The sequence below is a fragment of the Mesitornis unicolor genome, unplaced genomic scaffold (assembly GCF_000695765.1).
Source record: "Mesitornis unicolor isolate BGI_N332 unplaced genomic scaffold, ASM69576v1 scaffold22281, whole genome shotgun sequence".
NCBI lineage: Eukaryota > Metazoa > Chordata > Aves > Mesitornithiformes > Mesitornithidae > Mesitornis > Mesitornis unicolor.
The window spans coordinates 1-16,579 of record NW_010164739.1 but is presented as its reverse complement, the minus strand read 5'-3'; the positions used below and the strand labels follow the sequence as shown (position 1 = coordinate 16,579).

Genomic DNA, 16,579 nt, shown 5'->3' with positions numbered 1-16,579 from the left:
TCTCCTCAAATACACTCTTCTGGTCACTTTGCTCTGTTAAAAATCTTTGTGGCCGTCTCTCAGTTTTCACTCCAGTCTGCACAGGTAAACCCAGTATCAAGCACTAGGTAGTTTTGTTATCCAGAAGCAGCAGTGAGATAGGACTGAGATGGCAATAAGGTAGGGAGGTACCTTAATAGAAATTGAAGACGTATCTTCAGCTCACTTCTTTTAAAGTTTCTTTGGATTTGGTTTTGGATGAGAAGGGTAGAGAGAGGCAGAGTTTTACCTTCTGATGCTGAATCAGTGCTACATAGAGTTCCTCAACCCAACAGAGGTGACAGGAAGGTACCTCTCATCAGGTTTTCACAGGTACTGCTAACATGTGCAGTTGGATTAGATGATTGTTGTAGGTCCGTTCCACGTGAAATAGTCTATTCTTTTCTGATGTGGTTGTCTGAACTACAGCAGTTATCTCTCCTGCTCTGATGCTCTGGTTTGTTCAAATGCTGAAATGGCTGGCACAGCGATTGCCTTGCTTTAACTGTCCTTGTTTAGATTCATGCACATTTAGACCAGCTCAACCTTTACTTTATACTCTTTTACTAAAAACTGCTTCCAATACTATAGGTTTTTTCCCCCGAAACCATCGTAGTACACTTCAAATAGATTAAAAGCTGGATAGTGGTACATAATTAGCCATTAAGAATATTCTTCCAGTAAGGATATTTCTAGGGATATCCTCCCATTGAATATTCTTACCCTAATTTTTTGATATCTTTCATTAATAATAAAATAATGTGAAGAGCTTTCAGAGGTTGTAATATCTAAAAGCTGAAGCTAAATGAATTCATGCCCCAATTGCCTTTCTGAACTGTGTACCATTTAACTGGAAGTCATCATTCCGTTCTGGATTAGGTGTTGAAGCTTGCCTGTGCTGTAGAAGAACTCCCTTTAGATATCTTCTTATAGATAGTTCTGTCTGGTCTTGATCCATCTACCACTTAAAATCTAAAAGTTCAGCATGAATTTTTGGCATGTATTTATAGATGCAAATCAGGTAACTTTATATGTAATTGGGCCAAGATAGAGATTTTAGTTCTCTTCAGAGTTTCTTTATCCCGAGTCACCATAGCTTCTATCTTTATTATACCTCTTGTTTATATTATGCCTTCTTATTTTGACTTGGTCCTTCATTTGAGGTCAGTGTTATCTGAATTTTACTGCTACATTTCTGTATATTTTCTGAAAGACTGTCTTTTGTCAGTATCTTTGCTGAAAATCATTCAAGCCACATTGCCTCTGTCACTTCACAATTCTATCAAGTCATATTTGGAGGTATCCCCTTTTTCAGTTTAGACACATCCCATCTTCCAATTCAAGTATCTCTGTAAAAGTTCTTTTTCCTGGCTCATTGCTCTCAGATTCACCTCCATCTCTCCATACTCCACTGCATCAAATACAATTAGATGTCATCTTTAATATTCTTTTCTGTTTTATTTCATGTCTCTCACTAGTAATTTCCTCAAATATTAAGATATTGATCTTTTCTCACCTTCATATGAGAAATGAGGATGTTCTTGATTGCTTATTTTTCAGCTATTTTTCAGTTTGCTTCTCCAGCGAACATCTCTTTTCTTCCCATAGACTTTACAAAAGGGAGAAATCATTTTTATAAAAGCAACAGAGCTGTATTGTAGTCCTTCTTAAAGCTCTGATTTCTCTCAATTAGAGTATTGGTCAGGTACTTGATAATATTTCTATAGAATATCCATGTTGCATAAGCTATTTTGGGGCATAGTAGCTCTTTTTGTTACATGTTTGTGCAGTACTTCAAATTTATGAATATTGTTATCTATACTGACAGCATGTTAATTAAAATATATGCTAGCAACTAGCTGGTAAAAACACTTTTAAGTCATGGGGATCTACCAAATATGCCTTTCTGGAAAAGATGCTTCCTATAGGCTTAGAAGGAACTTTCTCCTAATTACTCATTTAACTAGTAAACTTTATGCTCTGAACAAGGCTGTTACAGATTTATGTTCTAAAAGTAAGTGGAAACAGCACTAAAAATGAAAGAGATTTCATCCCATCAGTAATTTCTATGAGTAATCAGACTTGAGAGGGAAGATTAAGCTTATAATTTTTCTTATGTCTTATCAATTAAGGAAAAATTACAGAAAACAACATACATGTAGTTTTGCATAGTGTCCATAAAAAGTAGGAATTTTGTCTGCATTATACATATCATCAAAAAGAGACTGAAAGTTTGTAAAACTTAAAATACTTTTGTGGGGGTTGGGGGAGTTATCTCTTGATTTATAGCTCCAAAATGTAAAGTATGGTTTGAAGACTGCTTCAGAAAGCTCTTGAAATTCCTAATATTATGGGAAGGAGGTGGGAGGAGAAATTATATTCTTCTTTAATAGCAACCTAAGCTCTGTTGCTGGAGAGCATGGAAGGAAAGAAATGAAAATGACAAGTTTTCTTTTCATGTTCAAATCTTAATGAAATTCATAAAGTGAACAAGTGAAAAATAAATAAGTTCATATATTTTTTACAATTTAAAGCTTTTCTAATACAAGGAGGTGGGTGGGGCAAAGAAATTCCAGTCTTTATAGTTCTTGGAGATAAATCAGACTTTCTAACTATTTGCAATTGATCCTACTATCTTAGGTTTTCAAGATCAAAGCGGTGCAGCTGGCAGGAAAACTTCTTCCAGCCTTTAACACACCTACGGGTATACCATGGGCAATGGTGAATCTGAAGAGGTAATGAACTTTCTTTTGTGGGGAAATGTGTTCCTCCCTCTACCTCCAAGTTAAAATGAGTAATGGCATATGTCACTTTTTGTCAGTAGTGGAACTAGAAGATGCAAATTGGCATTTCTGGTGCTTTAAAATTATTTTAATAGAGTTCAGAGTGTTCTACCTCATTAACTGCAATAAATTGTTACCATGATCTTTTTTTCCTGGATTCTGCAATAAGAATTCAACATGCCATTGGAACATGCCCAGTGTATTATGGCTTGTGTTGCCCTAGAGCTTAATCAGTGATTCTTTAGTCATTAAATAAAATTGTTTGCAGGCCATGGTTGAACTTACTGGGTTTTATGTGAGCTGTATGTTACCTTCAGAAGTAAGGTAACATGTTTGAGAAGATGACAGGACTCTGAAGCTTTTAATTCATTTTACTGTTCAGTTTAGTTATAAAGGCTTGTATGCTGAAGTCCGGTATGGTCAGTGGAGATGGAGAGGCTCCTTTAGATGACTGTTCAGTCAGACACGAACTTAGATGATCTGCATTGCCCTGAGGAAGAGAATTGCCTTGTCTAATTTACCTTGTATTGCTTGTTCAATGCTGGGATTTTCCTCAGATTGTAAGAGAGCGATTTTGATGCCAGGCCTTTTTAAATATATTTTTTTAAGTTCTTAAACAGTAGCTGTATTGGAATGCATGTCTAGATTGCATGTACAACTAGCAACTTGGGGTAGTAAATAGCAGAGAGTTTTTAAATTGTTTTAAATTGTTTTCTTGTTAGGAGAAGTACTTGTGCTTCATTAGACTGTGAAGAGGTTTAGGACCACTTTGAAAGCATTAGCCTTACATATGCTTTTATGATCAGGAAACAACCTTCACTTTGCTGTCACTCCTCAGGTGAAGACCATGGAGCTGTGGTTTGCCTTTCTGTTGGTGCAGGGCCTCACCATGCTTGCTGGTTTACTTTGCTTTGCTTGTGCTGCACTTTACCTATTTACTTGACCTCTGTACAATTAATATTATTTGGTTAAATTTCCCTATGCACTTTCTGCATGGCATTATATTTTACTCAGTCTTGTGTTCTTTCTGCAGTTTCATAGAGCTTGAAATTCCTCTAGGCATAGCTAAGTTTTTGATTTTTGCTTTGTTTAGCCCAAGCCTGCACCGTGGTTCCAGAAGGTTTGAATGGGCCAGGTGGCCATGCTCCTCAGGCAGCACAGGGGTCTGGTTCACTGGCTCAAGCAACCTAGATGGTGAGGTTTGAGAAGCTGCAAGCAGTAGATGCATGGATACTTATGAGTAAAACATGTAGGTCGGGCATCAAAACACAGTCAGGAAGGCAGGACCAGGGAGGAGGGGAAAGGATTGGAGTGCCAGAAATTTCCTGCATGCTGGTACTGTTTATGCACTTACTGTGTCTGTCTCTTGGTAATGTGCAGAAGCAGCCAGCACCACAGCAGAAAATAGTGGCTGGCATGCCAGAGGGCAGTGACAGTAGCAGGTGTATATAAGAACACTTATCATGAGGCTGACGTGCAGTAAAAGAAAAGACCTGAAACAAATATTTGGAAAATTATCAATTTGCATATTATTAGCTTATGTATTCATAATGAAGCACTTAATTTTCTCTCTTTATGACAGGTGTGCCAAAAAAACCCAGAGACAAGCTATGATTTTGTCTTTCTACGCTCTGTAAACAGTGGTTACTGTATTTTAAAAGGTGTTCTATCTTAGGTTAGAGCTACAAATACTGCTTGATAACCAACATTTTTCCTTTACATTTTCTCTTTCTGATTTGTAATTTAAAAAATAAGAAAGAAGACATTCCTAATTGATTGTAGTCTTACTGATGACTGAAATCGTTTATGTGAGTAAGTAGAAGTAATCTCCAGGAAAATGTACTTAACTTAGAAATTAAAAGACCCAATCCTGGAAGGTGGTGAAAACTCCCAAATTACATTAAACCAGAGGTGATTTAGGAGATAAAACTTAGCAAGATATGGTACCTCTTGGAGTGCATGAGATAGGTATATAATACTGTCTGTTGGTGCTTTATGTGAGCCTGAGGAACTCATAATATTCTGCCTACAGTAAACATCCTATTTTCCTGTGTAGATACAGATAGGGCCCACTGCCATCCTGCTGGAGTGTCTGACACTGCCTTGAAGCACATCCCACTCAAGTAAAGGGAACACAGCAGATGTTTGGCAGGACATCGAAGCGAATGCTGCCATTTTTGGAAGCGTTCTTGTCTCATCTGATCATTGCTTTTGATTCTTGTTCTTAGGAACATGCAGTGAATAAACAACAATTGAGGTGGGGCCTGGTGTTAAGTCATTATTTTTCTGTGACATCAAGATATCTTTTAATCACAGGGCTTTTTTTTTGATGCTGTTATGGTACCTTTTTTCCAAAAAGACCCACCAATGAACCAGCTGATCAATCAAATCACAACCCCTGTAATCTTAAGTACACCTGTAATGTTTTGCTGAATTTTTTGATGTTTTCTCCCTTTTTTATGCATATTCGTTGGAATTCAGCGGTGTGGGTCGAAACTGGGGCTGGGCTTCTGCTGGCAGCAGCATCCTTGCTGAGTTTGGTACTCTGCACATGGAATTTGTCCACCTCAGCTATTTGACAGGGGACCCTGTATACTACAACAAGGTGGGTCTCAAATTCAGTTTTTTGTCCTATTAGTGTCTTTTATACTGTTTAATCATAGATTGCATTAAAGGGGAAGTACTTTCAATATTGAATTCTATTTGTATTGATGGTAGCAGGTAAATTTATTCATATTTGTATTTCTGTTAACAAATAGGTGACTTTTTCAGGTAGAAATTTATGACAGCACAAGTATTGTTATTTGTTTTGGCATACATTTAAAACCTGTAATTTTTAAATACATTAATGTGATCAGGCCTTTAAAAACAAAAAGGTACTAATCTACAGGAAGCTCTCAAGAAGGCTTCTTGATTCTGATGAAGGAAATTTACTACTTTAAAGAAAAAAGAAAGATGAAATTACTAGATTTAACTGTGTGCAGGTGCAGAGAGCAGATGAACATTGTTAGTGGTGATCCTGATTCTTGATTTAATTTAGGTCATGCACATTCGGAAGTTACTTCAAAAAATGGATCGTCCTAATGGACTTTATCCAAATTATTTGAATCCAAGAACAGGCCGATGGGGTCAGCGTAAGTATTAATATTTTATTCATTCCTAATTAAAGCTCTACTACTTACTTAGTTGCTGAGTTGGATACGAACAACATTGCTTGAAAACGTAGAAGGATTACTTAGACTTGAGATCTCCTGAAACCAGTTTTTTGCCTATCACTCTCTTGGAAGTCATGCAGCTCAGATTTTGTGGAGCTTTCTGAAAGCAACTTCCTACTAAATGTGATGACTAGCATTACTTATATCAGTCAGTAAGATCTCCAGTAATAAATGATGAGGCTGAAAATGGTTTCCTCACTTTGATTTTGTTCCTGGTTTTGTTCTGCAAACCATCTGGTAAGTGGGTTACTGGAAGGCAACATAGAAGTAATGCATGTGTGTGGTGGTTAAATTTGAGCTCCTTCACCTGGCATTATGGACTGACATTTACAAACATCATTCAACTTAGTGGCATGTGAAATGCCATGATGAGCCTCCCTATAGAGCTTGCTGGTATCAATGTGTGTCTCATTTGGAAAAAAAAAAAGGCTTTGGAATGAAAAGAAAGAGAATTGTTTCTGTTGCTGACAATGTAAGTAGAAAGATAAAACATGAAGACAGAGACACAAACATGATCCTTTTTCTTGAAGTGGTTCTTCCAAGAGAAGTTGAGTTGTTCAGTGCTTTCATAGTGGGTGTGATAAAAAGGAATCTTTTTCTTCAAGGTTTCTGTTCCTATTTCTTTGATGAATGCAAGCTACTTAGGAAAAACTAGCAAGGTGATCTGTTTCTGTCCTGTTTGACATCATTGACAAGTTTCGGGGATTTCAATGGTTAGCTGTAAATATCCAGCAGAACATGTTCTGGCTTGCAAAATGAGAATTTGCTTCTGACTTTGAGTTTGAAATGTGCGGGATATGAATGCAGCTGTCACTGCAGTGACTGTGAAAAGAGTTGTCTAATTCCATCGGTAAGGTCAAAATTTTCTCCAATATCTCTGAATATTGGAGAATCTTCTCTTAATGTCTTTGATTAGTGACACTATCTGCAATAGACACATGGATTGATGAGATAAATTCTTCAGACAAATTGAATTTTAATGGTGCATTCAGAAAAAAGAAAGCGAGCAAAGACAAATATTCACTTATTTATTTTATGTCATTCTGAAATAAGTTTTTCTGTTGCTTTTTTCAATTCCTAACCAATTGCTCCTGCTGCTTTTATCAAAAGTAGTCTAATGTGGCGTATCACCAGGATTCTTTAGGGGCTTTTTGTCACTTGTAATAATAATAATAATGCTCAGAATTAGCAGCTCTTGTGACAAAAGGAATCCTGGTCACTGAGAATAAGCATACAGTGAAAATTATAATGTTGCAGAAGTTTGATGGAGCTCAAACATACTATTTAAATGAATTTTGAAGATAATGTGTTTGGAATTAAAGTTAGATTACAGGCTGAGACTTGTATTTCTATCCTAAGAACTTAACTTTATAGAGTCTTTAATTTTTCTGTGCTACTTATTAGCCACAAAGTTATTTCCTGTAATTTGGTGATCATTAAGAAACAACCACCAAATTTGAGTGGTGGTTTTTTGGTTTTTTTCTTTTTTTGAGCAAATAAGCTTCCAAATGCAGATACAGATGTTCTGGTAGGGTTTCTAAGACTTCCTCAGTGCAACAAGCATTTGGAAACCTATCTTGAAAAGCTTTGTGGGGACAAGATAGCACAGATTCATAATTTTGTTTTTCCTTCCACAAACCAGGCTGGAATGGTGAGAAACTGTCTTTGTTGTATCCCTGATGGATCACTCTTCAGTGAATCTGTTTGCAGAAATTTAAGAAGTTACAGTAAAGATGCACATACACTGAAGCACTGGACATGTGAACTGCGGCTTAGGCAGGAATTTCTTTCTTTCAATTCTCCTGCAGAGATTGTACCCTGCATCACGGAAGTCAGTTCAGTGAGGGTGATGCCTTCACGCACTGCATCTCAGTTCATGAGAGGACTCGTGTCAGGGTCCATGGTGCTGCTACTGATTTGAGTCACATTGGTATTAAGGGCAAGCAAGACTTTTATGTCCTCCTCAGAAGGTAATTTCAAAGAGCATTGTGTTTGGCTTGTTATGTACTTTAGTACTGGAAGGACTGAGACAATGGAAAGAGTACCAAGGCATAACTTTTCTTCTTTCAGCTTCTGGGAAAGCTGCCCTTTTCGTCTTTGCTGTGACCTTTAGTTTGATGCATTTTTCTCTTGTACAAAGTACTTTCTCCAGACAGTTTCTGAGAATTATTTCAGAACTTTTTATTTGCCTGGATACATGTAACTCTTGACTCTGAGCACGCTGACCTTTCTGAGTTTCTTCTCCCCCCCCCCGCTTTTTAACACTTTTTTTTGCCTCCTCAGACTTTTTTTGGCTCAATTCTACTCAGGTTTTCTGTTAATCTGTACAGTGTTCCAAGTAAGTCATGAGTGATGTGAAATAGGTAATATAGATCTACATAAATACACTGTTGAAGAAATATGGAATTTAGTTGCAATATAGCATCATTCTAGTGGAAGGTTTATTTTCTGTTTCTATACCTGTCATTCTAGCTGTGAGTATGTTCTAGAGGGTGGGTATCTTTATACAAAGTAATAAAAATCTCAGTGATATGCACATAGCAGTCGCACTAGTTAATGTTATTACTACCAGTTGATTATCTGCAGAGAATATTAAACAAAAATATGTAATGTAAGAATTCATTTAGGTCAAGTTTTCTCATACTTATGTTTTGTCTTTACCTTTTAGTTTATTTTTAAAAGAAAAAAAGTACATTATTTGAGTAGAAGAAAAAAGATACACCTCTGTGTTATTTTTCTGTTTGATTTTCTTCTAACAGGCTGATAGGTAAACTTTGAATATTTAAAATCAATTCTTATTGCAAGGCAGATTTGTGCAAGAAAAGAGAAAAGCCTCAAACATTTTGTGGCTTTGGTGTGACCCTATAGAACTGTATGCTGGATATATCTCTACTTGCAACAAGAATTTTGTGCAAAATTTCTGATACCTTCTACTTTGGTACAGTATTTTGATACCTTCTCAGAGGTATTTGCACAAAGAGCTCAGGCACATCCTCATTTTGTTTTTAACTAGAAAAAATCCACAAAAATTGAATCTACTTTGACTTGCAGCCCCAAGTATTAAATGTTAAGTGTGTGCAACTAATGTGCCTTTGAAATACCTAATTCTAAAATCTTTCCTTCCTTTTCCCTCTTTGCTCCAGAGATGTGTGCAGTGATTTATGCTGCCATATAAGTAACTTCTTATCACGTGTAAGGTCTTGCAACATGCTGCCTTTCATTTTTTGTATCTCAGCTTCTGCAGAATCTAAATGTCATGTTGTCTGTCACAACTTTGTACGAACTGGTTATAATTCACAAATATAAAGCTTATCTTAGCTGCTGGTGATAGGAAATTAAAGTAATAAAATTCAGTGCTAGGCCTTATGGAAGGGGAAGGTGATTTACTGAGTCATTAAGCCAGCTGATTTTTACCTACTCTCATATTCTCGTAAGTTTAATTCACTCATACTCACAGGTACCAAGACATGTCCGAGCTGTCTGAATGCAATAAAGAAAGGACACTGCTGTCCAGTTCTCTTCATGTATCTTGGGTTCTTGAACGATGATGATGAGCTATTTTTTGCACAGATCTCTCAGGTCTTTTAGGGATCAGCAATTGTTATGGGGTTTTCGTATGCTTCAGAATTTGTCTTCAGCCTCCATAGATCTTAGGCCACATTGCTATGTCATGTCTGTTTTCCCTCATTTAAACATACGCTTAAAATATATGTATGTTGTCTATTCTCGGGGTTAGGGCAAGGGGAATGATGTACGTAATATGCTGCAACTTTGTCCTTCTGATGTAAGGATGGGGGTCTGACGAATAATTTCTGCTGTGGTTTGATTTTATCAGAGTGTGGGCCTTTTGATCTCTATATAAACGGCATGTTGTGCAATTTTGCTACTGGGGAATCATGTTCTGGGGACAGTGCCCAGTGACATACAGACTGTCCTTTTCACTCTTTGTTTTGCTGTTTCTGCTGGTGCTTACAAAGACATGTTTTCATTCAAACAAGTCAATGTTTCTGTTGCAAATACCTAAAAAGGTGTAACCAGTAAAGTAATAATGGTTTCATCCAGAAAGATGTGACCATGGCTTTCAGGTTTTTCACAAGTTGGAAAGATTAGTAGAGTCATACAGTGTGACATTGATCTATAGCCATGTGTTTGTAATGTTTACGTTTTTATGAATATAAATTTCCATGTGCGTTTACTGTATTTTACATAGCACTCGAAGAAGGGTTCTGTTGACATTTTACCATCTTTTTCTCATGGAGCAGCAGCAGGCAGGGCTGCACAGGGACTACTGTTCCATCCCATCATTTCTTGCCATTTGAATGCCATAAAACCCAGTCCTAAAATCTGCCAAGTGAATGGCTTACTAGTCACTGCTAAATCTCCATGCTTTCCAGTGGAAATGCTTTGTAATACAGCATTATCCAGTACGTGATGGGACTCTTGGTGCTGTGTAGCATGAAGGAAGCTCGTTATACCCAGGAGGAGGAAAATGATGTCATGTGCAGGCTAAATATTTAAGTTTAAGCTTGTAATGTGCAGGCATTGTTACAGCATGAGTGGCATGACAGACAGCTTTTTCATGGCTTCAGCTCAGGATTTGTCAGCTCACTGGGGCTTTTGCTGGAAGGCAGAGCTATAATGCCCACAGGAATGCTGACAGATTCAATTTTTACCTATGGACGAAGGTGATGGTCCCATAGGAACAAATATAGGATTTACAATGCCTCTGCCCTGGGTTTTCAGTTTCTGAGAGTCTGAAAGGAAAATAGCTGGCAAGAAGCATGTACTAACCTCTCACATTAACCTACAGTTCACTTTGTTAGCTTTTAATTTCACTTGGTGAGTGGTTGGTTTGATGTAAGCATCAGAACTTTGAATTTAGATTTTTTTCAAAAACAATGACAGTGCTTTTTAGAGAAACCTGCTAAGCAGAAATAATGACTAAAATTTTGATTAAGAGGAAAGATATTTCAGAATTACAGAAATTTGTGCTGAAGAAAAAAAATCTTTAAAAAATAAAATTACGTTGAGAAAATTTAATTCTAATTTGCATTTGCAGACAGGTTAGGTGAGAATACCAACTAGAACAGCAATAACAAAGAAAATGCTAATCTTCATGTTATTGCCAAGTCAGGACATGCCATTCATGTTTGCACATTACTGTAAATTACACATTCTTCCTTTCTACTTTTCAGTACCAAGAACAAATTATTGCATTTCATCTGGTTCCAACTTCTCTTGCAAGTAATAATGTTACTGAAGGGGAACTCAAATTGCTTTGGCTTCACATCTCACTTCCTGCTATTGAGCTACCTATGGAATTACCTGCATTGGTTCCGTAAGAAAGTTGTGTTGGTTTAACCAGAATTGGTTTTTGGACTATGCAAGAAAAATAAGCAGAGATATCTCTTCTGTGTTTATTACACCTTCATGATATGTGATCACATTAAGAAGTTTACATAAAGTAAGCTAGTTTGTGAATTTACAGTGCATGAACTGAGTATTACTATTAGGAATGTAACAGCAGATACTGGAATTACCATCACTGAATGCTGATGTGATGAACATTCAGACTGCAGTCTATTCAACAGTGCTTTGTTTGTGTCTCCTTACCAAAAACAAGCCCCTCTAGTCAGATTTGCAAGTGCCCCAAGTTAAAAGCCCAATAAAGGATACTCCTTTAAGCATATTTACAAGGACTCGCATATGTATATTTAATGCACTGAATTTAAATGCTATCTTTCATAGATATCTTTCTCTAAAGACAAAAAAGAGAATTCACACAGGTTTTTAGCCTGCTGTGTTACACACACTACCTTAGCACTTTAGTCATGCTCTTACTTTCTTGCAGTTCCGTGCCTCTGTTACTACAGAGTAAGTAGAGGTGCAACCAAGGTGACTGAATGGGAGAAATTTATATCCTCTGTTTCCCAGTTGTTTGTGCTGTGGACTAGCCTTTAAATAAACCAAAGCAAATGCCTTTTGTGGATGTGCACATTTCCGTGTCTTCAGGTGGCCTTTCATTTTCAGCAATAAATGCTTAAATTAAACCAAACCAAGCACTTTTAATTTTAAAATACTATTTAGAGAAGGCTTCTGTGGATTTAATTTAATTGGATTAGATTTACATTTCCGTTAAAATGGTGCCATTTTCACATGTAGGAAAAGCAATCAAAAGCATTTTGAATTACTTTCATTACATCAGTGCAAATACTGGGTGAATATTCCCAGGTTTTTATGCTTGCCTGTACAGCTGGTTTTAGGCTAATGCTCTTTGGTTGAGCTAGGTAATTAACTGAACTGCTTCGTTTAAACTCTTGCAGGTAATAGACAAACTATGGGTTATACACCTACCCTATCTGTTTTCATTTGTGATATGTCATCATATCAAATACACAACACCGTCTGTCTATATTTGTTAGTACTTAAAATTGAAAATAAATCTGATATAAATGTTTGTAATGCACTTTGTTAAAGATGTTTAGGAAGCCACTGCATCCAGCAGACTCTCAGACCTGGAGATTCTTCCTTCTCAGCTATTGAAGCCCAGCCAGGAACAGGTCTTTCCATCCCAGTGCTATGCATGTGGCTCCTGCTGTTCCCATTTGCATGTTTGGCCAGTGATGAGCCTGAGGATGTATCCTAGAGAGATGCACACATACACTAGGACGACACTAATGTGGCTGCCTGCACAGACTGCCACTGACAGCTCTGCCTTTGTAGCACCCATATGTTTTGCTGCCAGAACTTGCATAAAACATAAATACAGGTAGCCAGGCCTTGCTTCCACTCTTGATGTTCACTGTCAAATAGATGCATGCACTCACACACTCTTCACAAGTACCTTCGCACTCATGGCTGCTTCAAATTACCAATGGCTCTCAGTCTCCGTGAAACCCATGCTTGAACCCTGGACCCCTTACGCAGCTGTCAGCTCAGAACTTGCATCTTTTCAGATGCAGGTCTCCTACTCACCAGCTTATCTAGTTTGAAGTTTGCTAATAAATTCCACATACATGCATGCGCTCAGGATTAAATTCACTGGGGAAAAAACAAACACGCATGGGTCTTTCCAGTTGCTGACACACAGACCTAGTGCTCTGTGACCTACTGCCTTTTCTCCAGCCACTGGCACCCAGTGCCTGTGACCTGCAGCCTCTTTCTCCAGTTGCTGGCACTCTGACCTTGCAACACACATCCCAGTCTCTCCAGTTACTGGCACCTAGACCTGTCTTGCATGCCAGGCTCTCCAGGTGCCAGCACCTAGTCCGATCCACCCTGATTCTTCCCTTTCCTTGCCTTTGGCCTTTCCTGTAAATAGCCCATAGTAAGTTTTATCTAAAGCCCCAGGACCTTTCTGCTGTTCTGTAAATTTGATTTGCACAGTCCTGCAAGTCCCTTCAGATGTCTCATAATGCTCATGACAACCATGTTTCCCACTTCTTATTAGCAACTTAGTTCAGGTTGGCTCTTGGAGGCTGTGCCTGAGTAGTTCCTTAAATGACCCATCAGTCAGTAGCTGAAGAGCTCTGGTTTGTGTCATTGTCTGTTACCATCTGCTTGTTAATGGCTGGGTGTTTAATTTACTGACTTCCCTGTCATTTGTTATTTCTTTTACGCTGAATAATCCTTAACCAGATAACTTGATGAAGAAGGTGCTCTCACATTCTGCATATCCCCACACATCAGAGTGCTAATACTAAGAATAATCAGAATGTCAGCTGAAGGATACTGTCCTGACAATGTGAGCTCTATTTAATATGTAGGAATAGTGGCTCTCTTGAATGCAAACTTTGAAAGGTGCTGCAGAGATTGATAAATAAGTCACTATCCAGATGTCTATTATTGAGACTTTCATTGTTAAAATTAAGCAAGAAACCCTTTCTCTCAGTCTTTACCTCTGGGAGATTAAAAGCCTTGCAGATTGCAAGGTGAAGTGCATAATACCGAAGAATGAAGTGGTCTTTCAAAAAGTTAAATAAATACTGCACATAAATATTTCAGATAAAAATAAAATTGTTAGCATAAATTAACAGGTTGATAGTCTAGTTAAGGGTAGTAAGAAAGATACTAGGATTGGAAAATTCCTATCTTTGCCAGCTGAAGCTCCTAGTGTTCTCCTTTAACTCTGAAGGTACTTTTCTCCCCTCCACCCTTACATTGTTTGTTTACTAGGTGCCTTTTTTAGCAGAAGCAGTCTCTTAAATTATATCCGTTAATACCCCTACATGCTCTAGACAGCACTAAGAAACCAGCAATGCCAGGAGTCACAAAAAATCAAATTATGAAATGTGATGTCAAGGTCTGACAAAACATCCATAACCTAAGAGGAAGTGAAGGGAATTGTGTCAAGTAAGCCTGTATCTTTCCAGGAAGTATTTTACAAAACTTTTCAGGTAATTACCTTCAATTTAAACTTGTGGAATAATAGTTTCTAATGCTTTAATTCTTGGGTGATTTTTTTTCTGCCTTTGGCATAAGGAAAAATTTTCTCTGTTTAATCCTGCATAATTTCTATTTAAAGAATTAATTTTATCTATTTTAGCACTACTCATAGAAGTTGTTCCCAGCATGATTTCATCTTTGCACATTTATTTGATTTAGCAAGTAAATTTCTTTTTTGATTTGTGGTTGGAATGTCAGTTATAGAGCCAGAGATATGTGATCTATATTTATGGTTATTTTGGAGACTGATACAAGCATTTATTGTGGTGGGGTTTTTTTTATTTCAAATCTGCTTTCAATTGAGTATATTATGAACAAATAAAAATACAACATGATTTCTAGACTTCCAGCAGTGGGCATGCATGTATCTGTTGCAGATGAGGTGGTTCTCTGCTGTTTAATTTTCTTTGCTATCTTGGTGGAGGTCCTTAATTTTTCTCTAAAGTATTCTGTCTTGTTATGTATTTAGAAACATGCATGTGTTTTGAATATAAAATAATCTATGTAATCTCTGATGAGGAATTCCCCATGCTCTTCTGCTTTACAACAATGTACAAATGTAATTAACTGTCTTCCTAGAAAAGGCTGCATTCAAATTTGGTTAGTCATTAGAAACCAAGAACAAGTTAATCTATTAAAAACTTTGTTTTCATGAAATACAACAGAGCTGTGCATTAGAGGGAATATGTTTTTTTTAAGTCTACAAGGTTAAAACGTTTTGCTGGTCTGTTGAGCAAGATGCTGAAAAAGCTAAGCGAATAAAAGCTTTGTTTAGGGTGTTAAAGATTCTAGTGTTATTGGAAGGTTAAACATGTGTATGGATTATGCATTTGAAAGGCAGTGTCTATGACTAATTCCTAAAGATAGAATTTGGATATGGTGTAACTGGGTTTTGAAAGTGCTTGCATACATTGCTGTAGAAAAAGGTGAATATTTTATTTTGCTGCAGTACCAAACTGTACTTTTAGAGAATGATCTTGGTGGAGAGTGCATCAATATCTAGAATTTGAAATCCATCCTGCAACAGCTTTAACATTTATTTTCCTGACTGTAAATTCAGTAAATTAATCTGTATTAACAGAACAACATGTCTTAGGGTATCTTGAGAGTTTAAATTGTTGACTTTGAAGTCAGCTAACTTAAAATTATAGAGGACTAAAAGGGTATCATTTGACACAAGCTCTGTGAGTTTTTAAAGTTTGGGCTCCTGTGGAATCTTGTTATTTCTTTAATAATTGATTTTTTTGTACTAGGGTCTCCGCATACCTAAACTGTATTTTTGAACCATTCTTGACTTACTCTTTTCCTATCAAAGGGAAGCCTATCAAAGTTCCATTACAAACTTGTTACAGCCTTATTACACTCCCTTGTTTTTATTTTATTCTTTCCATATCACTTATTTGTTGGAGACTGTGCACCAAGCTGTTTGTGTCAACACTCTTTAGACCACTAGTAGATTTCAGATGACATATAACACTCCATTTCATTTCATCCTGACTTCACATGTGAGATGTACCTTCTGGTGGTCATGCAAGAAACATTTCCACTGTGGTGACACTGAGGGAAGAGGGTCTATAGTTCTGTTTACTGAATGTCAGATGTATCTTCCTGATGGGTTCATTTAACTGTGAGGCTCCATTGGGAGCTGGGCTGTCCTATAGCAGCAAGGTAAAACACATATCTCATTTTTGGAGATCAGTGTGAAGATGTAGCTGATCTTTGATTGGAGATCACACTGTATCGCTTTTTGGTGTATATGGTCAATAATAAGAGAGGGATGGTGATGAATGCAGCCCAAATGTAGGGTGTGGTAGCTTAATCTCAGTCATCATAGAGCATGGACTGAGTAGGTCCTACAAGCAGCACTATTTCCTAGCACCTACAGAGTGACTGAAACTTCAGCTATTTGGGTGTGCAATTTCAAGCATCTATCATAAGAAGAAAAATCCTCAGATGCATAGACACAAGGCTAGGACAAAGAAACATGCAGACTACCCTGGATTTGTATTGCATGTAGTGTAATCCATAAATATATCAGAACCAGGGAGTGTCTTTTGTTGGTTGCTTCTTTGAGACTGTTGACTGTCAGCATTCATGTGTGTGTTATTTTTATATATA

The 16,579-nt window shown here is 37.2% G+C and overlaps 1 protein-coding gene across 1 annotated transcript in view; it reads left to right on the top strand.

Moving 5' to 3' along the window:
- Positions 1-5,935, top strand: part of LOC104548411 (mannosyl-oligosaccharide 1,2-alpha-mannosidase IB-like) — a gene marked incomplete at its 3' end in the record, with an annotated part of 44,406 nt that extends 38,471 nt beyond the window's left edge. The window contains exons 4-6 of the mRNA XM_010194424.1: positions 2,659-2,753; positions 5,283-5,406; positions 5,842-5,935. Of these exons, the coding sequence (XP_010192726.1) occupies positions 2,659-2,753; positions 5,283-5,406; positions 5,842-5,935 (313 nt within the window). The remainder of the gene's footprint in view (positions 1-2,658; positions 2,754-5,282; positions 5,407-5,841) is intronic.
- Between the last annotated feature and the right edge of the window lie 10,644 nt (positions 5,936-16,579).